Below are 20666 nucleotides of genomic sequence, written 5' to 3' on the forward strand. Positions count from 1 at the left end.
TTATTTATATATCCGTATTTGAAATGACCTTGCTAAAAAAAACACAATATATGTTGCAATTGTGCTCTGGTGGAAAAATATATATATTTCTACATGTAATCGATTCCAATTGGCATGCTCATCGTATTCATACGTTCCTCCTCCACACATCAACAAGCTTCAACAGAGCTTATAACATGGAATGAGTCGCATCTTCTTCTGTGGTTTTCTCGGCGGAAAGCGTTCAAAAAAGAAGCGCTCGAATTTCCAGTTATTGGAAAAAAAAGCACACCATGGGAATTTGTTTATCATTTATTGAAGGCAATAAGATATCAATAACAACAAGAAAAACTCGATCACAAGCAAGCACCGCAAAGAGAGGGACAGTCGATGTTTTAAGAGATGGGATCGTCAATACATTATCCAAACTTCATTGCGAAACATATAAGGAAGCAAACTACCCCTTCTGCTGCTATGTCCTTTGATCCTACTTTGAAACAGAAAGAAAGTGGGGTCGGTACGGGTATTAGTACTCAGTCATCCGCTACTGGTACTACCGTCACTGGTACTACTACTACTTCTAAATTGTCTTTGGCTCTACAGGACTCACAGAGAACTATTGATAAGAAACACCAAGATGGATCACCCAGTGAAAACTCAGAGGATAAGTATGACGATGACGATGATGACGTATTTTCCGATGAATCATCCTGTGATGAAAAAAATGAAGAATCATTGAAAGATTATAAGCCAGGTGGTTATCATCCTGCTTTTAAGGGAGAAGGTTATAAAGAAAATAGATACATCTTAGTGCGGAAGCTGGGATGGGGCCATTTCTCGACCGTTTGGTTGGCTTTGGATTCTGTTAATGGATCACATGTTGCCATGAAGATTGTTAGAAGTGATAAAGTATATACAGAGGCTGCGTTAGATGAAATTAAACTCTTGAATCAATTGAGTAATTCACTGTCTACTGCTTATTTGGGCTCTAGACACATTTTGAAATTATTGGATAATTTTATGCATGCTGGTCCCAATGGGAATCATGTCGTAATGGTATTTGAAGTTCTTGGAGAAAATTTATTGGCTTTGATTAAAAAATATGAACATAGAGGTATCCCATTGATCTATGTTAAACAAATTTCCAAACAATTATTATTGGGGTTAGATTATATGCATAGGAAATGTGGAATTATACATACTGATATCAAACCAGAAAATGTTCTTATGGAGATTGGAGATGTGGAAGCTATTGTACAAATGGTAGAGTTATTAGATAGACAAAAAAGAGATCTAAGAAAATTGAGAAGAAACTTATCGGTTCATACAAACAATGTTAATATAGACAATACTGCAGTGCCTTCACCACAGAATCATCCAGAAGATCCACCACCTTATTCTCATGCTAATGGTAGTAACCCTTCATTTTCTAAATCTTTTTCAAATTCATACTCGCGATATCAAATGATGAACGGCACTCCAGTTACAAATAATAGCGGGTCTGGCGCTGCCAATATAAATAGTAGGAATAATAGCATTAATAATAATAATAATAATAATAACAATTTACAAAGAATACCAAGTAGAAGACCAAGAAGAAATACAATCATTACAGGATCACAACCTCTACCTTCTCCATTAAGTTCTTCAAATTTCTTTGAAATGAAAAATCAATTTTTACAACATAGTATGAGTAACAATAACAATAGCCTAATCAATTCAAATTTGGAAAATATTTCCACAAACAGCAGTCTTTCATCATCTCATGCATTCTCTACTTTATTATCACATTCAAGAAGTAATATGGCCCTAAGTAATGGCAATAGTAACGCTAATGCATTCCTAAAATACGGCTCAATAAACAACAATAATTCTGAATTAACAGGTACTGATATTAATAATCAAAGTGTAACTTCAACAACACCAACAATAGAGAATAATAACGCTATTCATAATTTAGTAATAACAGAAGATCAAAATTTAGCAAATTCTTTATCTTCTTTTGAAATATCAGAACACGGATTAGAAAACTCCGCTAGGAGACTCGATTCAAATAACGAAGAAGAAGAACAGCAGGAAGAAGGTGATTCGAACATCATTGAAATTAAAATTGCTGATCTTGGTAACGCATGTTGGTACGATGAACATTATACAAATTCTATTCAAACTAGAGAATACAGATCTCCAGAAGTCTTAATAGGAGCACCATGGGGTTGTAGTGCAGATATTTGGTCTACCGCATGTTTAATATTCGAATTAATTACTGGTGATTTTTTATTTGAACCAGATGAAGGACATTCATACACTAAAGATGATGATCATATTGCACAAATTATGGAATTGTTAGGTGAATTACCTCCATATCTTTTGAACAATGGGAAATATACAAGGAATTTCTTTAATTCTCGTGGCCAATTAAGAAATATAGCGAAATTGAAATTTTGGCCACTACAGGACGTTCTTGTGGAAAAATATAAATTTGAACCGTTAGAAGCAAAAGAAATTGCTGATTTCTTATTACCAATGTTACAATTAGATCCAAGGAAAAGAGCTGATGCTGGTGGGCTAGTAAACCATCCATGGTTAAAAGATACTTTAGGAATGGAAAATATTACAATGCCGGATAGACCATTATATGGGAGTGGTAGTGATATTCCAGGTTGGTTTCAAGAAGTTTCTGGACATAAGACGCACTGACATCATTGTTTTTTTTCTTACCTTTCAAAACTTTCCCTCTTCTTCTTTTTTGCGTTATACGAGAAATAATATTCTGTTAAATCAACTCTCTTTTTCTTTTTTCATTTCTCTCCCTCCGTCGATGAACCAATAGTACGAATGAATAAGACTTTATTAACATACTTTTTGTATGGAACTTTTTATATACAATTGTTTACCTTAATCTAATTCCCTTTTTTTCTTTTTCTGTTACCGCCTTTTTTTATTATTAATCGAAGAACATTGTAGAATCTACAAAAAAATGCTTGTGCTTTTTCGTGTCTCATTCAATGAAATAATACCAATATGTGTGTACAAAAAGAAACGAAATCAGTACTTTTTAATGAAGGATATAATGGTTCTCTACAATCAAGTAAATTTTCATTATAATACGCTGCTGCAATTATTTTATAGAGTTACAGGATAAGGAAGGAAAAGTGCAAATACTAAGTAATCATTTAATTACTATTACATTAGGAGGTAAATAAATATTTTTAAGAACTGAGCGAGTTTCATAGTTAGGAAAGGTATATAATTACAAAAGGTTTATATAGTCTAGAATAATAGAATACATAATGTATAAAAAGATATATATTGAAAGACCTCATTTAAATAAAAATAATCGTAGAACATAAAAATGAATCATTTCGAGCTGTAGAATCCGACCGACATATTGCGAATGGGTATCGATGACGGAAGAATAACAGTTGTGATATAGAATAGTTTTGCAAGTGTGCGGTAAAGGTACGTCAAATTCATAATAAAGCACTAATCAAGCCAGTAAACAGAGTCATGAAACTAGATTGATAAATTGGAATGGATAAGAAGTCAGCAGCACCGCTACTTCTAGAAGCAGATGATGTCGAAGAAGAAGAGGAGGAGGAGGAGGAAAAGGAGGAGGAGGAAGTAGATACTGAAGAGGAAATTCTTGATTGAGAGGTAGAAGAAGACGAACTTGAAGCGATATTAGCAGTGGAGACACCTTTCAAATTATTTATCAAGTTTGAAGAAGCATAGCTTAATGTGGCAGAAACTTCATCACCATTTGAGTCTTTGATTGTATAATTAAATGTGGTTGGGACATCATAATCATCTAATAACTTACCAACGTTTGTACCATTAACACCATATTTGATCAAATTCGCGATGGTATCAGGTTGCTTTGGTAATGTGAAATTTTTAACACCGAAATCGGAATAAGACGATTGAATTCGGGAAGCATCACATTTATATATTGTAGAGTTAGAAATATCAGACTCCTTTGTTGTAGGCAATTCTAATTTATCATAACGAAATTTCAAATTATCAAAATCATCCTTGTAAGACATAGATCCATCAGAATCATCAAGTTTAACTAACCCATAATTATTTGCCTCTTCAGCAAATTCGTATACCAACCCACCAGAGAAAAGGTTACCTAACCCATTACTTGGATATAATCCATCGGTAACTTCATCAAAAGTTCTTGGAATATTTTTATTACAACCATATTCAGAAAACATCAAAGGAATAACGGCATCACTGAAAGTACTATTTAAGATATCATAACCGGAAGTAGTCCAGTCAGAAGAACCAGAACACCAACCATAAGTGTTTAATCCAAAGAAATCAGCTTTTGATTCGTCCAATTCCTTAGAGACTTTCTTACCATCCATAGAGTTACATTGTAAGTACTTAAATGTAGCTAACCTTAAATCAGAATTATCAGCGGCAGAATAACCCACAGGGATGGTTCTATTAGAGTGCTTAGCAATATATTGTTTCATATCTCTTTGCACAGCTCTAACGTATTGTGGATCAATATCAGCGTAATCCTTTTCATCATTAATAACTTCATTACCAGAAAAGAACCCTAAAACGTTTGGATAATTTTTAAACGCGTCAATGAATTTGAATACTCTTGTTAAATATTGACTATTGTAGGAACCACTTGGATCAGCACGGTTCAAATTTTCTCCATAATTCCCACTATTAACATCAAGCATAACGTAGATACCTGCATCATTAAGAATGGTCATACATTTATCATGGTTAACATCTGGGTTCAAAGAGTAAATTCTAACGGTGTTGATACCAAGCTGTTGGAAAACAAACGCATCTCTAGCACATGCTTCAGCATCAGAAAGAACGTCAGAGTTTGAGTCAGCATCGTAACCGGAGGACCCACCTGGTTGATAATCTACACCCTTGATGAAGAAAACATCATTTTCTTCAGAATCATTGTCTGGTGAGGATGGTTTAATGAAACGATAATTTTTAATATGGATGGGGAGCATGGCATTAACCATGGTGGAACTACCCAGAAGGGATAGCAAAACAGATGTTGAAAGCTTCATGAGTATATTAGTTTTCCTATTGTTAGCGACTGTTATGTTAGCGCCTGAGTTACTTTTCTCTTTTAAGATTATCTTTCGAAGTCTCAACTCGAGGAAGTTACGTTTTATAATAAATTGTTCAAGTTGTTTACCTAATTACCGGAGTTCTTTTGTAATTTTTCACTTTTTTACTTTTTTTGTATGTAAACAAAAACAACGCGAAAAAAAACACGTGGAGAACAAAAGAGAAAGTGTCGGTGTCACAGTTTCTGGGAACATTATTTTTCAACTTTCAAAAGAGTAATATCTTAGGTAGATACTGTGTATTGTTGTTGTCTAAAAGGTATATGAATGGAAATTAAACAATTATTTTGAAGAAATATTACTCTACAATTTTTTATATAACGTTTCAAGTGGTAAAACTCAGAGCGTCACAAATTCTTTTTGAATAATTCACCTCTTAACAACTTACCATTCTCTATTTTACGAACAAAAGGGTCCCATAATAGAGGAATAAGGACAATATCTTCTAATATTTCTTCTGCCTCTAAGTCTCGCATTTTCTAACATTATACCTGTCGGAATATGTAAGTTAAATTACAAATATATATGCATAAATAATATTTCTAGGTAAGTTTGTGGATTTTTGAATATTAGTTAGAGAGAATTGGCGGTGCATCATCTACGGAAAGATCCTAGGAGATCATTCTCCAATCCTTCCTTACGTTGTTTTATTCCCTTTGATTCATTTTGAAATATTCGATAATAAATGTAATATTTCATTTGTAAATCACGTAAATTAGGTATAATGTTACCACACAAGTCACTGTTAAGTTCCGTATTTTCTTGCTTTAATGCATCCAAATACAATAAATCTTTTTGTACCTCACGAATTCGATCACATTTATCCTGGATCGATTCTTGTAGTTCCCCCAATTTGGGAGGGTAATTTTCAACTGCATTTAGATACATTTTTTTCTTGTCTTTCGGCATCAACTTCTGCTCCTCACTTATCATCATGCTGACATCATTATAACATTTCTCAAATTCTCTGTCTTCCATATAAGTTGACTCGGATAATGAACATAATATTAGTTTATTAAATTCTAATGCAAAGTCATCATTAGGGGATTCGATGGTACCTGGTAACGGCAGCTCATCGCTATACTCAAGACAAGGAATATCTATTGGAAAAGTTGTTGCTTCATCCACCTTGTATTCTTCATCATTGTCGGAAAACAGAGGTGTTTTACCTTGGTTATCAGTTCTTTCGTCATCAACATTTCTCTGGATTTCATCAGTATTATCACCCTCATCAGTATATTCATCATCGATTTCAATTTCAAAATCATTCTTCGGAGATGGTAACATTGCAAACATTTTCACAAGGTACTTTGCGATTTGTTTCCGAGACATTGTCGGTTTCGTTGAGGTCAAGTCCGGTTCAATTTCAGTCTTCACTACAGGAGCTGATTTGCCGTGTTTTAAAATTACACCTACGTCTTTCGCATCTAACAACTGTTGCCTCTTAGACTCTATTGTTTCGGCTGATTCATACTCGCTAGCTACTCCAGGCTTTGACAATGATAATTTCGGTTTTTTGAAGTCATTTGTTAAGATATTATCAGTAACTGTCATTGGGCCCAACTTTCCATCTCTATCATCAAATGCCTTTCTTTTCTTTATAGTGGGTTTGGTTCCTAGAGGTCTACTTGTAGATTCTTCGTTTTTGTTATTCTCTTTTAAACCTTTCCTATTTACAGCTTTTTCAAAATTTTTAAAGTTTATTTCACTTCGTTTATCTTCTTCTGTAGTATCATACAAACCTGCAACAGGTTCCTGTTCATAGACAATATCTTCGTTATAATCTATTTCTGATTCATATTTTTTTTTCCCCTTTTTGATTTTAGTATTTATCCCTGCGACTTTCAATTCTCTTCTTTTTTGTAATTGAGCTACTCTTTTTGATTCTTCTAACATTCTTTCTCGTATTTTCCTGGTTGCTTTCTTACCTTGTGTATTCATTAAACGAGCTCTTGCCTCTGCTACCATTTCTCTTTCATCATCATCCAAAATTTCCTTATCAGGTTTAGCTGCTTGAGTTTCTGCATTAGGATTCACATCACCTATTTTAAAATCTAAAGAAGAACCCAACATCAAATTTTCACGATCTCCTTCTTTTCCTTCTTCTTCTTTTGTTGCTTGGTCATTATCATCTGCAGATAATAATTTATTATAACGTTCTATACAAAACTGAGCAGTCCTTCCCAATGAATCAGCAATAGTTCTCCATTGATTAGGCAATTTTCTAGCCAAATCCAATAATTTAACATCTTCATCTTTAGAGAAATCATTAAAATTTAAAGTTGGGTTCAAATATTCATTCCATCTAATTTCACATTGTCTTGCAGTCTTCTTATGTAATAGTGAGGCGATTTTACTCCATCGATGAGTCCCATATTTTTGTATGGCAGCTTTTAAGATTTGATCTTCTACGTTGGTCCAAACACCACCTTTGACGTAAATCGGGACAGGCGCCATTTTTTTTGCTTGTTTCCTTTATATGTTTTTGGTGAGTATCAGATAGGTACCAACTTTCCAGTATATTATAGTGGCCTTGTGTATGAGGTGGGGTTACAACTTTTGCCATTGGAAGTTCTTTTTAATAATAATAATAACTATAATAGATAACTTTCTCATATATCATATCATATCATATCATTGATTTTTCCAAAATGACACCCAGACATACCATTGAAGAAGGGTAAAATATATAACAACTCCAAACGTAAATAAGGAAAGGCAGGTAATACGTACCAAAGTAAACACCTTTATAAACATAGTTGAGATCAAGTCAACCGTTTTCAATGCATATAAGACTAACATATTTGCTTGTTATCATCTTTTTCAGTACTTGTTTATGTCATCGATAGTTGTAATATATTGCCAAGATGACTGGTTGCCCATTGTCCATATGAGGTATTCTTTGAAAAATAGTATTGCACCACTTTCTTTCACTCGCTAAGCAACTAACAAGGGATCCAAATAACGAGGGAGAAATACTTCTGATGGGACCACCAAGAAATGCTTGCCAAAATACAGTCAAACTATCTGCGTTTATTTTTCATGAGCCCTATGTATTCATTCAAGCAAGATGAAGATGAGAATAAAATAACACATTGTCACTTGGTGAGAGGGAGCCAAACAAATATTTCTAGCACTCCTTGTGATACCGTCTCTGTATGTTAAATACATTCAACTCTGTTCCGCTTTTACTTCCTCGACGGTTCGCTCGAAGTTTGACTCTCGGAGTTTCCTTCCCCTCTATTGTCAAACAAAGAAAACATAACATAACATTACTTAACATTACATACGTACGTACATGAATAAAAAAAGGTTTCCTACGCAGTTACGCTACAGTCACATATTCATAGACAACAATCCCAAGCTCTAGCAAGATGGTCACTCTACCATACCATATAACTATCAACCAAGTGGGATCGCAAACACCTATCGCCTTTCACACAGAGACTTCCCCGGAAACTGATGATCCCGAGAATGCCAGCATAACAATGCAGCAATTAATAGACGAATACGCTCCTGAATTCTCCCAAGATGCCAAAGGGTCACTGTACAAACCATTACTTCATGGTAACTTACAAACAGCATACACAGCATTAAATTTCGACAATGTACATCTCGTCCATTTCCATCGTCATATGTTACATTACCAAGATGGTGGTGTCGGCGCTCTCGATATCGCTGTATCTCCTGATGCGTTCCATAAAGAGGTGGACCATTCTTATATCCCTGAGACACAACAGCCGTTCCCTGAACCGTTTGACCAGTTTTATTCATACGTGCAACCTGATCATCCATCATTGTCTTCTGATGATGAGAAACCAATGATGATTATATTGCATGGTGTCACTGGTGGCTCATGGGCAAGTTATGGTAGACCTTTGATCTTGGAAATGATGAGTAAGTATGGGTTTGAATGTTGTGTGTTGAATAATAGAGGTTGTAATTATTCAAAGATTACAACTCCACAATTGTATAATGGAGGTTGGACTAATGATGTTAGATATATGGTTACGGAATTGAGAGATATGTATCCTAATAGGAAGTTTTATATGGTGGGGTTCTCATTGGGTGCAACTATTTTAGTTAATTATTTGGGAGAAGAAGGTGATAAGTCTGATATTGAATGTGCTGTGGCATTGGGGAATCCATGGGATATGGTTCACTCTACATTTTTTGTCAATCATACATTTGTTGGGTCTAGAATTTATGCTCCTACTGTTGCTAAAAATTTAGCTAAAATTTCCCAGAATCATTTGGGCGTTTTAATTCGAGATAAACGATTGAAACCTATTTATGAAACTAAACTGTTTAATTTTAAGAATTTTGAAGAATTTGATGATCAATTAACTGCACCAATGTTTGGATATAATACAGCAAATGAATATTATAGAGATGCAAGCTCAGTAAATAGACTTATGGGTGTGAGAACTCCAATTTTAGCTTTGAATTCTATGGATGACCCAGTTATTGGAGCTGATTTCCTTCCTGAAAAGGAAATCATTTTAAATCCGTATATATTATTGTTAGAAACAAGTATTGGTGGACATGTTGCATGGTTCAGTGACGCATATGGTAATAGATGGTACACTAAACCTATCGGTAAATATCTAAATGCATTCCATACACAAATCACAATGAAAGGCTTGAAACCAGATTTATCAAATATAAGCTTACCCATCAACAACAGCAAACCAGTCAAGACAACATATAATTTATAGAATTTCTGTGCCTCATTTCTGAGCTTTTCAACAATGGCATGTACATAGACAATATATATTTACATGTATACACTTTATAATGACAAACTGAACTTATTTCAAAGTTTTCCCAGTGTCAGAAATGATATATCATATATTTATAATCTACAGTATTGAAGAAAATAGGACCAGCGCTAAAAGCAATAATCAAGCAAGGGCACATGAAAATGAAAAAAAATTAATGATGACCTTAAATATAAAAACAAAAAGAACAACAACACAAGGACCTCCGACAACTACAGACTACACGTGAACCCACTAAACGTTCAAGGATCCAATACACAAAAAGCTGGTGTTGCTCGCAAATGGGGATTTTCACACCTAAACATCAGAGGTTGGTCAATCAATGTTATCCCACTGGCAGAACCACGGATAAGAAGCCTAAATCTTCCGAGACGTCGTATCTTTTATATTATGTCAATTCAAGACGTAGTAAATTGGAAAAAGTTAGTAGTTACTTGATTAAAAAAAGTAACAATGATATGAATCATAGAAGAGTGGGAAATATAGCTGTTACCTTGGAATTAATGAATAAAATTGTTAAGAATTGTAAAGAAAATTTGAACGTATTTATTAGGGATTTTTTCCAAATTATGAATAACATTTTGACAAATGCTAACTTTAATAATGATGTTGGTATAGTGGAATTATTGGAAATGACATTTAATAGTATTTGCACCAATTTAGATGGTGCATTGTTTAGTGGAGATCCAGAATTTATTAGAGGTTATTCTGCCTTTGTTGATTCATTCTTTGTTGTGGCTAATGAAAAACTTCATAATGATGATTTACTACTGAAATGTTGCTTGGATATCTCTTTGACTGATAGTCTAGCAAGCAATCCAAAAATCAAAAACTATGTCTCTAAATCTGTTACATTTTCATTAAGCAAATTTCAAGAAAGAAATCCAATTTTTAAAAGAATCTCGCTCGATCGTACAAATCTTTATCAAGCTTCCAGTCCTAATTTAACCAAAAGATTGAGTAAAGTACAAACACGTCCTGCAGGTTTAGATACTTTGAATAACGAAGAAGGACAACCATCCGATCTTTCCTTAATTGCTTTACGTTCCTTTTTCAGTACCACCGAAGGTGATAAATTAGGATTATCTATTAATGCATTGATTGAATTTATACTAGTTACACCAAATAAAGAATTATTGGAATTTATTTGTAATGGTATCCCAGTTCAATATAGATATTTTGTCATATTGTTCTTAGTTCGACAGCTAACTCAAACTACGACGACGACAAAGCCCTCAAATTCAGATCCAATAGTACTATTAAAATTAATTTCTGCCATATTGACTTCTGATATTAGTATTGTTGGATTAAGTGTCTTAGATATCATGAGGAAATTATTGGCTTTCCAATTGGAACATTATAAAGAAAATAAAACCGTCGAAGAATGTTGTTTGACCATCAGAGATTTAAATAATAAGACATACTATAAAGAACAAATGTCAGACATGTTATATGAAATTCTAGTCAAATTGAAACATTATAAACATCTTTCAGGGGGAGAAGGGAAAGTTGATACAACAAAAGATTCCATCAAAATAACCATATTGACAAATGATGCAACAGAACTAGTCACTTTTGCTGGACAAGAAGCAATTAGTTTAGAATTATTTGCTGAATTAGCACCAATTTTAAACAAATGTATTGTACCATTATTTAATATTGTCGAACGCCAACTTTCAACAGGTGCCGCATTTACAAAAGTATTTCAATTACTACGCCAAATCAAATCAAAAGATATTCAACAATCAATGATGGAGAAAATTTTTACCAAGTTTGGGAAATTTGCATTATTATCAGGACTTAATTTCTTTTTAGAGAATATCACAAAACCAGAGGATGTTTATTACTTGTATCATAAGCAAGCAGCCGACTTTTTACAAATAGATGATTACAAAAATCAAACGGAATACAAATTACAATCCCAATCTCTTTTCTCCAAAGATGACCTGCTGAATTATTATTCCGATTTGGGGTCAAACAAGTTTAGTAAAATGGGATCACAAATATTAATGTCACGACCTACTCATGTCTCCACATCTGACTTAGTTTCAGACAATGCCACACATTCTATGACACCCGACGGATTCAGTATTAAATCTGTTTCAAATGGGTTGTTATCCGAAGGTGCTATCCCAATGAACAAAAGAGGCACCGATAATGCATCAAAATCGAAAGCTCAAATCTTAAACACAAAAGGTAGTATATATAGACTAGCATCAGATGATATGAGATCATGGAGGACAGCAAGATCGAAGACGCCCAAGATAAGTGACTTGAAAAAAGTTGTTAACACCAAAGCTAAAACGACAGATTCCCAAAACAAGGAAACTACAAAAACAGCATCTTTACGTGGCTCTCAATCAGTAAAATCAAAAGTTACAAATATAACTTTCTTATTAAGCGAATTGAAAACAAATGACTATGCTGATGGAGAAACTAATAAAATTCAAGACCCTGATGAAGACAATATTGTCGGATTAGACAAAATTGATATCGCACGATCACAAACAACAAAACTGAATTCACATAACGCTCTCCCAAGATTAGGGAGCCGAAACTCAACTCTCTTGAAATCACAAGCGAATGTAGTGCTCCCGGACATAGATGATGCGTTTGTTGATGCAGCAGAAGGAATCAATGTTTCCAATTCAAGGGGGAAGTTATTTTCATCTTCTTGATAGATGCAAACGGATAGACTTACAATGATAAATGGTACATATATATATTAGAGGATCCTTTAATTAGCGCACATTTTTATGGAATTTGCATATATATGGATTTTATTATGTGGTGTAATAATACATACAATTTAATGTAAACTTGTACAAAAAAATGAAAGAATAATTTAAAGAACGACTTAACAAACGACCAAATTTTAAGCATCATCATCACCGGAGTCTTCTTCATCATACCATCCTGATTCATATTCTGTAGCCAATGTCGATAGCTCATCCTTTAATTCTTCTCTATCATCAGCAAACCTTAAATGTTTCGAAACAAAATCTTCATAATATTTAAATACGTCCCTCGATTTCTCAGTGTTTTTAATCTCTAGTTGGAAAGAGTTATTTTTCTTATATTCATCAGGTATTGTGTCAGATGGATAGTAGCTGTATGTATATAACTCGTTTATCTTTTTCCCCTTTGTTACAGCTCCCATCTGTTCTTCCTTGGTAGGAGGTATCTGTCCTATTCGATTGATTTTGCAAACAGTAAAATCATGATATGGTTTATCACGAGACTTAGCAAGCGGCTTCACCATCGAATAATACGAATAGTAATCATCATCTTGGACGTCATATAAATCAGAGACATATTTTTTACGGTCATCACCTAATGTTAATGATGTCTCTAAGTAACTCATGCTTCTATTATAGTCAGAATGCTTCTGTCCAGAAACTGAAGTCACTGTATCAAGTACTTTGCACAGATTACCAGCTATTTCCCAGTTGGTGTACAAATCTGGCTGAGCCCATAAAGGAAATACTATATTCGATTCCCTCCCTAAAGCTATTGTAGTTCTGATCTTATTCACCACACTTCCACCTCTAAGTTTTGGAAGGGAGCAAAACATATCTTGTTCATGGAACCCCCAGGTAAAGATAGTAGTTTTAGGGAGCTCATCTCTTAACTCTTCCAATAATCTGGATGAAAATCCACCCCAAGCACTATCAAAATCTGTAATTAAATTAAAACCTTGAACTGTATCACAGTTTTCTAATTGAATTCTTAAACTTTCATCAAAGAAGTCATCCATACAGTAATTTTCAAATTCATCAATACCCATTTGGAACTGGTCAAATTCCCTCTTCTTCAAATTTTGATAATCTGGTAAATTGGGATGTTCAGCATCATGATACCAATTCGTTAAAGTTCGACAATTGCCCGCTTGATAAATTAATTTGTTATAATCAGACCAATATTTAGTATTTTCCTTAGTTAATTTCGGTAGTGGTTTATTCTGATCCAATGCAATTTGATATTCTGATTGATTAATCCTTGGATGTGTCACCATAACTTGATGATTATTTGAATCCGATTGCTTTGATTGTTCTCCATGGTCGTCACCTCTGGGACGGAAATGATAATCCTCCGTTTCTGGGACATATTGATAATCAGCTAATGACCCATTACCATTACGAGCATCCCATAGAATGGCTCTTGGTGAATATGTGGCTGTTTTAGATATCTTGTCTATTGTCGGGTTCAAAAATATAGTTGGATCATTTGGTCTTTCTTCAGGAAGGTAGAGTAATTCTTCTTGACAATTGAAGAATTGAGTGGTTAGATGATTGGCTCTATGAGATGCCGAGATAGTAATGATTTCATGCATTCTTTTTTTGGTGGTTGCTTCCTTTTTCGTTGGCAATGTGTATTAAATTTGTTAATGAATTTTTCATCTCATCGATTCTTCATTCTTATATGATTATAATACCGATTTAACATTTAATACATTATTTTGAACAACAACCTTGTAAGAAAAGGATTTACAGAATAAAAATACAAATAAGAATACGAGAACTGTATTTACCATGTTATACATTGTTCAATATTATTGTATATGATATCCAAAAGTGCAGGCCAAATCGAAGTTATCTCGGAAATACTCTATAGTTGCTAGTTTCCTAATCCTTAACTTCGTGAAATAACATACTATCGTATCCTTATTTATTTCCCTGAAGTTATAAAAACGGTTACTAGTCCTCATATATAGGTAGGTGCCCAATGGACCCACAGCGTTTGGTACAAAACCTTTTTTAAGATACATTGTGTATACCATAGAAGAATGTAAGAAGTGATCCAATGGCTTTGTTCTAAATAGCGTCAGACTATGCTCTGAAACCCTTTTGTAACATGAAACTCATATAAACAGTATATATATAGTGACGTTTGGGGAATTTTAAAGGATACGAAAGTACGTTCATTTCTACTTCTTCACAAGATACTACGAATTATTTTTTAGAGAGTCAGCTTTAAAGACATTTGGTTTCATTTATAACGAATCTTAACAGATATGTTATTGGAATATATTGAACCGGGTTTGAAAGATCATATAGAAGATAATTTAGAAGAAAATATTGAGGCAGAAATATTCAAAGGGGTTGGAATGCTTAATGTTTAAAGACGGTGATTGGCCAAGAAAAGATGATAGTTGAACCTATGGATAACGAAAAGGAGATTTCTGGGAGTACAATATGAAAGAATTCAAAGACCAAGTTCTTTCATTGTTAATTAAAATAATAAGTTACAATCTACCCTTTCCAAAATTTAATATGAATAACTGCAAGACTTCTTCAATGAGGTATGCTTATTCTGGTTCTGTTATGAGCACACCGATAAAATAGAGATAGGAAGAAAAGGTCCCGTGAATTGACAAACAACATTGGCTAAACGCAATACAAAAATGGTACTTTAGATAGCATATTCATGGAAGATCTAATACAGTCGCCTATAATAAAAAAAATCTGTATAAACGTCGAGAATTACTTTACAGTTTTTTGTCATTGTTGAACAGACTTCCAAATAATGGAAAAACAACGGTCAACCTTCTTAGTTACAATCTATGTTTTTACGATTCATCTTATTTCGAAATAACATTCCAAAAAAAAAACTACGATTCAGATAAATTATCAAAAAAGTTGCTAGGATACCATTCAACGGATGTTGTCTATCATAAACTAGCTAATATGATGTTTGAAGAAGAGAAACCTGAATATCTCCGAATTTATTTCATATATAGCTACTTTGGCGATCAAAACAATACCCATAGATTGGCGGTGCTTCTGATGTGATGAAGTAGGTAAGGGTTCGGTGAGAATATCGGTGACCATATCAGCCGTAAGTACGTAGTTCAGTGTAACTTCTTTATTCTTGACTAGGTCGAAGAGATACTTATATTTTACATCCCAGTGTTTGATATTAAAGAAGTCACAATGAAGCAAAGCCAAAGATCCATGGTTATCTTGGAGGAGCATGTAAGTAGGCAGCGGTAACATCAACCTGTTTGATTGGCCAACCTTAGCGAAGAGCAAAAGTAAGAAGTATTTTGACGATTGATTGGTCACTTGTGGGAGCAGTGTTAAGTTCGTCTTCTTGTTTGGGCTGGCGATTGCCAGCAGCAACAGGATGTGCCTTATATTTCCTAATAGAACCATCCGGATTTAATTTGGTGGAGAGGACCCACGTTAGAGAAATCAGTTTTGTATTTTTCGGCTTGGCAACAATATCGAACGTGTCGTAATGTTTCAGGTTGTTGAATTCATGTTATATAGTTTTTCGCCATAGTAGGATATAGTTGATAGCTGCCTTAGTAGTGGGATGAGATGGGATAGGGCCTGGGACATCGTTGGTAGAAGATTTGTTTTGTAAATTCATTTGGGAGATGGATGGAAGTGAATGTTTAGAAGCAGAAGTAGAAGGGGCCAAGGTCAATTTTTGATTCGATGTGAGTAAAGGCATGTTGGCGGATATTGATTTTGTAGCTGCTAATTTGTCAGTAAGTTGCCAGATCTTGACGGTTGGTAATGGATATGGAAAACCTTTCGATGTATGGACACATGTAGTATGAGTAGAATAGATAAGTTTTTCAAGATCATCATCATAAATTATGTGACCAAAGATACGATTGAAACGGAAACCGAGATAGGTACCAGTACGTGAGATAGGTTCGACTTTGGATTCCTCCCCGTGGAGGAAGTGACCAGGTAATGGACTTCACAACCAAATGGATAAATTATTTTTGGTTTAAATAACAGAAGAACCATATAGTATCTCACGAGGAGAATTATCAGACAGGCCTTGAAGTAATAAACTGTACCACTCAGCTACGTAATGTACGGCATACGCCACGAATTGGAAAGGAACGTTGGTACCAATGAAGAGAGCTCGTGTTCCCTCGATAAGATTTCGATTTGCCCTTTCGACTTTTCCATTAATTGCAGGTGGGTGGATGGGAATCAAATTGTGAGTGACACCATGATGTTTTTCTAGGTATGAATCACATAATAAAACAGAAAGAAAAAGGATATATAAAATATATACTGTGCATCATGTATAACTTATCTGAAACTTCATTGCTTCTGCTTATTAATCTATGACTCTCTATTCAATTGTTCCGTTTCATGCTCAATACTTCCACTTCACTCTGTCACTTAGAGTCCAAACATAACTCGGAACTTCCTACGCCGTCTCAACAATAAACGCATCCATTTGGATCTCTGTCTTCCAGTTCATACTGTATGAGCCATACATTATTTAACAACCAATGGTACAGCGATGAGTGTATCCAACTATTGTAATAAAAACACAGCAAATTAGATTTCAAACTGGTATTTGTTTAGTTGACTGCAGGTACATGTACTTGTAAGATTCATTCAATGTTCAATTCTGTAATCATATGATCCAGCAATTTATCTTTGAATTTTATGTTGGAAATGGAGTGCTTGATATTCATTTTATATTTTACGATTTCTTGCACATTTTCATCATAAATATTAGCTGGTCGGATATCTGATTCATTAATTAAGGTATTCATTGTTTTGTTCAAAGCATGTAATTTTTCACTCATACCAGAAGTTTTGACCGATGCACTTTTGCTGAAAATGTACTCCTCCATGTCCTCGTTCAACCACTCAAACGTTACAGATTCTGAATATGCTGCTGTATTACACTTATAGGATAATGCTTTTCTCAAATCATTAATCTCAGATATCAGATCGACTCTACTGAGTGTTTCACGGTCTACTATTTCTTCATTCAGTTGATTACTTATAATAAGTTGGTATTGGTTGAGTTTCTCATATTTTAGAGCTTTAGTCGTATTGGTTAATTTCCTCTTCAAATCTCTTATACTTTCCATGTATTTTATCTTTTCATCGTTGATAGTAGAAATTTGATTCTTCAATTGACCAATAAGATTTTCTCGTTCTAGGTTTCTCGTATTCTTAACATCAATTAATTGAAGCCGTAGAGTTAACTCCTGTATATACGCATCCTTTTCTTTTACTTTCTCCTCAAGAATACTTTTCAGTTCGGTATCGCCAGTAATCTCAAAACGTTTGTCTTTACTTACTTTATTTTGCATGTCTAACTGTTTATGAACAGTTGCTGGGTCGGTATGTATTCCAAGATTGATAATAAACTCATTATCCTCCAAGCGGTTAATAATCTTGTTCAAAACCGTAATAACCAAGCCAAAGTCTATATGACTATATGGCGTAGTGAAAGGGAAGACGAAAATATCAAAAATTTCTCTAATGCACTCATGATTATCTGTATTGTTATCGGAAAATTTGTATTCTGACAATTTATCAATGCTGGCTAGCAGACTGTTTGCCTTTAAAGATACTTCTTTACAAAGTTCACTTATGCGTAATAATTTTGCATGTATTTCTTCTGAGTTCGTTGAGTTTAAAGTGGAATCTAAGTAATCAAACGAAATACATTCGAATATTTCTCTATATATGTTCAATAGAAGAAGGGGATCTTTGTCGACCGAACTGCTGCTGTTTAAAAATTTGATTGCTGTTTCTATATCGATTGTATCATCTCGAACAAATCCTTCGGCAAATTCACTTAAGTATCGATGGCATATGTCAGAAACATGTACCACATATTCTCTAAATAAATCATCTTGAAAAGTTTCCTTAACAGATGTTAATTCTTTCAGTAGAATTAGCATACATTGGATTCTTTTCTTCTGGTGTATGGAATCTCTTAACTCCTTGTCATTGATATGAGCAAGAAAGTATTGAAGTTTATTCGGCAACAATGCGAGGTTATCTTCTTTGTTAACCGTAGTTATTTCATGAAATTTTATTAATATGGTATCTTTAAATAATTCTTGTTCAAGATCTGAAATTTTAATGCGTAACTTTGTCAGTTGCATTTTCAAGTGCTTTTGTTCTTGATCACGTCCCTCGACGTCAATTTCCTTTATTACGTTTTCCAATTGATGTATCCTTTCCTCTTTGGATTCCAGCAGATTCTGTAAGGTATCTAATTGCTGTTGTAATTTGCTTTCTGAATTTAAATGATCATCGAGAGTAGTATTTTCTTTCGAGCTTAATTTTTCTATTTCATGAGTTAAAGAATTCACTTGTGAAAGCAATTCATTATTTTGTTCAGTCAAAAAATCAACAATATTTGTAGAATCCTTCTCCGCCATTAATTGTCTTTTTAAATCATTCAAGATTGTTTTCGAACTTTCCAATTCCTTAGTCAATTGCTCAACTGACTTTTGTAAGCATGAATTCTTGGAGATAAGCTTGGTATTTTCTTCAAGTACCAATTCATAATCTTGAAGAGATTCTGTTAGCGATTTTTCCAATTCATTCAGAACGTTTTGTAATAACTTATTCTGTTCAAGTAACGATTGATAATTCTTGTCTTCATTCTTTTGAGTATTTTCAAATTTAATTGATCGTCTCATTTCCAGTTCTTCTCTCAATGGCTGTAATTCATTTAGTAATTGCTTATTTTCTTCTTGTAGAACCTGTATCTTTGCAAGAAATTCTTGATTTCGTAAATTCAAATCTTCATCATTCAAAGTCAAAAGTTCAATGGTATCTTGTAATCCTTTAAGTTGCATCTTCTCACCAAATGACTTCTTCAGTTCCTTTTTCAATACAACAACCTTATTTTGTAAAGCTTGAACAATTTCCCTCAACTTCGTCAACTCATCTTCATCATGAGGCTCACCTGTAAGCAATTGAACATTCTCAATTCTAGTAAACAGCCCAGCTTTCGGAGGATAATCAGAAGCCAATTGGAAATACCTAATACCGTCAATCGATCCATCATTCTTACCATATTTGGGGTTATCCATATGGATCCCACACCAAATACCGGTGGCGAAATCTGTGGGGCCAATGTATTTTACTATACCTGTATAGTCGCCATGTATGTTGTTATTTTCAGGACCTATTTGAACTCTATCATTGACTCTGATTCTGTCATCCATTGACTTGCTCTTGGTTCCATATCTTGCTGTTTTCTTGCCTGCAAAGTCGCTACTGTTTTTGGGTACTCTTACCATATAACATTCTTACTTTCCTTCGTGAGAAAACAAAAAAGTTCACTAATAAGATGACCATGATGATAATGCTGATGAACTTTGAAAGACCTCACCTGTAAGTTTAAAGGGAAGTAGAGATAAGGAATAAGAAGTAGAAGAAGATGGCACAATCCCCAGTGGGTAATAATGCATACATACCATTCAATGATGAATTGATGGATGAACAAAGACAAGAAATTTACGAAGCATTTTCATTATTTGACATGAACAATGACGGGCTATTAGATTATCATGAATTGAAGGTAGCTATGAGAGCATTAGGGTTTGATTTACCCAAGGCAAGGATCCTAGAGATAATTGATGAGTATGATGTCGATGGGAGACGTTTGATAAAATATGAAGATTTTTACAGAGTTGTAGGTGAGATGATCTTGAAAAGAGATCCGTTAGACGAGATCAAGCGTGCTTTCAAATTATTCGATGATGATGGGACGGGGAAGATTACGTTGAAGAATCTAAGGCGTGTTGCTAAGGAACTAGGAGAGAATCTATCAGAGGTAGAGATGAGCGCCATGATTGAAGAGTTTGATCTCGATGGTGATGGAGAGATCAATGAGCAAGAATTCATAGCCATGTGTACAGATAGTTAGACGAAATAACTTTTTACGGAACCGAACAACGACAAGAACATGCTTGCAGATGCCTGGCCCCATCGATCAATAATTGTGTTCATGTTCATGTTCATGTTCATGTTCATGTTCATGTTTGTTATCTTAA

At 34.2% G+C, this 20666-nt stretch overlaps 9 protein-coding genes across 9 annotated transcripts; 4 read left to right on the plus strand and 5 right to left on the minus strand.

The window, feature by feature from the left end:
• Positions 1 to 381: 381 nt before the first annotated feature.
• On the plus strand, positions 382 to 2676 carry SKY1 (serine/threonine protein kinase SKY1; the record flags this gene model as incomplete). The annotated part of the gene is made up of 1 exon (XM_003672489.1): positions 382 to 2676. The coding sequence occupies one exon, from the start codon at positions 382 to 384 to the stop codon at positions 2674 to 2676; it is 2295 nt and encodes a 764-aa protein (XP_003672537.1).
• A 773-nt stretch (positions 2677 to 3449) lies between these two features.
• On the minus strand, positions 3450 to 5030 carry GAS3 (putative 1,3-beta-glucanosyltransferase; the record flags this gene model as incomplete). Its single annotated transcript, XM_003672490.1, has 1 exon — positions 3450 to 5030. One exon carries the CDS (start codon positions 5028 to 5030, stop codon positions 3450 to 3452), a length of 1581 nt encoding a protein of 526 aa, XP_003672538.1.
• Positions 5031 to 5687: 657 nt separating this feature from the next.
• Positions 5688 to 7550, minus strand: CEF1 (Cef1p; the record flags this gene model as incomplete). The annotated part of the gene is made up of 1 exon (XM_003672491.1): positions 5688 to 7550. The coding sequence occupies one exon, from the start codon at positions 7548 to 7550 to the stop codon at positions 5688 to 5690; it is 1863 nt and encodes a 620-aa protein (XP_003672539.1).
• A 917-nt stretch (positions 7551 to 8467) lies between these two features.
• On the plus strand, positions 8468 to 9811 carry MGL2 (putative carboxylic ester hydrolase; the record flags this gene model as incomplete). The annotated part of the gene is made up of 1 exon (XM_003672492.1): positions 8468 to 9811. One exon carries the CDS (start codon positions 8468 to 8470, stop codon positions 9809 to 9811), a length of 1344 nt encoding a protein of 447 aa, XP_003672540.1.
• Positions 9812 to 10155: 344 nt separating this feature from the next.
• On the plus strand, positions 10156 to 12552 carry EFR3 (Efr3p; the record flags this gene model as incomplete). The annotated part of the gene is made up of 1 exon (XM_003672493.1): positions 10156 to 12552. One exon carries the CDS (start codon positions 10156 to 10158, stop codon positions 12550 to 12552), a length of 2397 nt encoding a protein of 798 aa, XP_003672541.1.
• A 197-nt stretch (positions 12553 to 12749) lies between these two features.
• DML1 (Dml1p) lies at positions 12750 to 14207 on the minus strand (the record flags this gene model as incomplete). Its single annotated transcript, XM_003672494.1, has 1 exon — positions 12750 to 14207. One exon carries the CDS (start codon positions 14205 to 14207, stop codon positions 12750 to 12752), a length of 1458 nt encoding a protein of 485 aa, XP_003672542.1.
• A 1345-nt stretch (positions 14208 to 15552) lies between these two features.
• NDAI0K01090 (uncharacterized protein) lies at positions 15553 to 16029 on the minus strand (the record flags this gene model as incomplete). Its single annotated transcript, XM_003672495.1, has 1 exon — positions 15553 to 16029. One exon carries the CDS (start codon positions 16027 to 16029, stop codon positions 15553 to 15555), a length of 477 nt encoding a protein of 158 aa, XP_003672543.1.
• A 1214-nt stretch (positions 16030 to 17243) lies between these two features.
• On the minus strand, positions 17244 to 19910 carry NIP100 (Nip100p; the record flags this gene model as incomplete). The annotated part of the gene is made up of 1 exon (XM_003672496.1): positions 17244 to 19910. The coding sequence occupies one exon, from the start codon at positions 19908 to 19910 to the stop codon at positions 17244 to 17246; it is 2667 nt and encodes an 888-aa protein (XP_003672544.1).
• Positions 19911 to 20050: 140 nt separating this feature from the next.
• NDAI0K01110 (uncharacterized protein) lies at positions 20051 to 20539 on the plus strand (the record flags this gene model as incomplete). Its single annotated transcript, XM_003672497.1, has 1 exon — positions 20051 to 20539. The coding sequence occupies one exon, from the start codon at positions 20051 to 20053 to the stop codon at positions 20537 to 20539; it is 489 nt and encodes a 162-aa protein (XP_003672545.1).
• Positions 20540 to 20666: the final 127 nt, after the last annotated feature.

Source organism: Naumovozyma dairenensis, chromosome 11, assembly GCF_000227115.2.
Source record: "Naumovozyma dairenensis CBS 421 chromosome 11, complete genome".
Taxonomy (NCBI): domain Eukaryota; kingdom Fungi; phylum Ascomycota; class Saccharomycetes; order Saccharomycetales; family Saccharomycetaceae; genus Naumovozyma; species Naumovozyma dairenensis.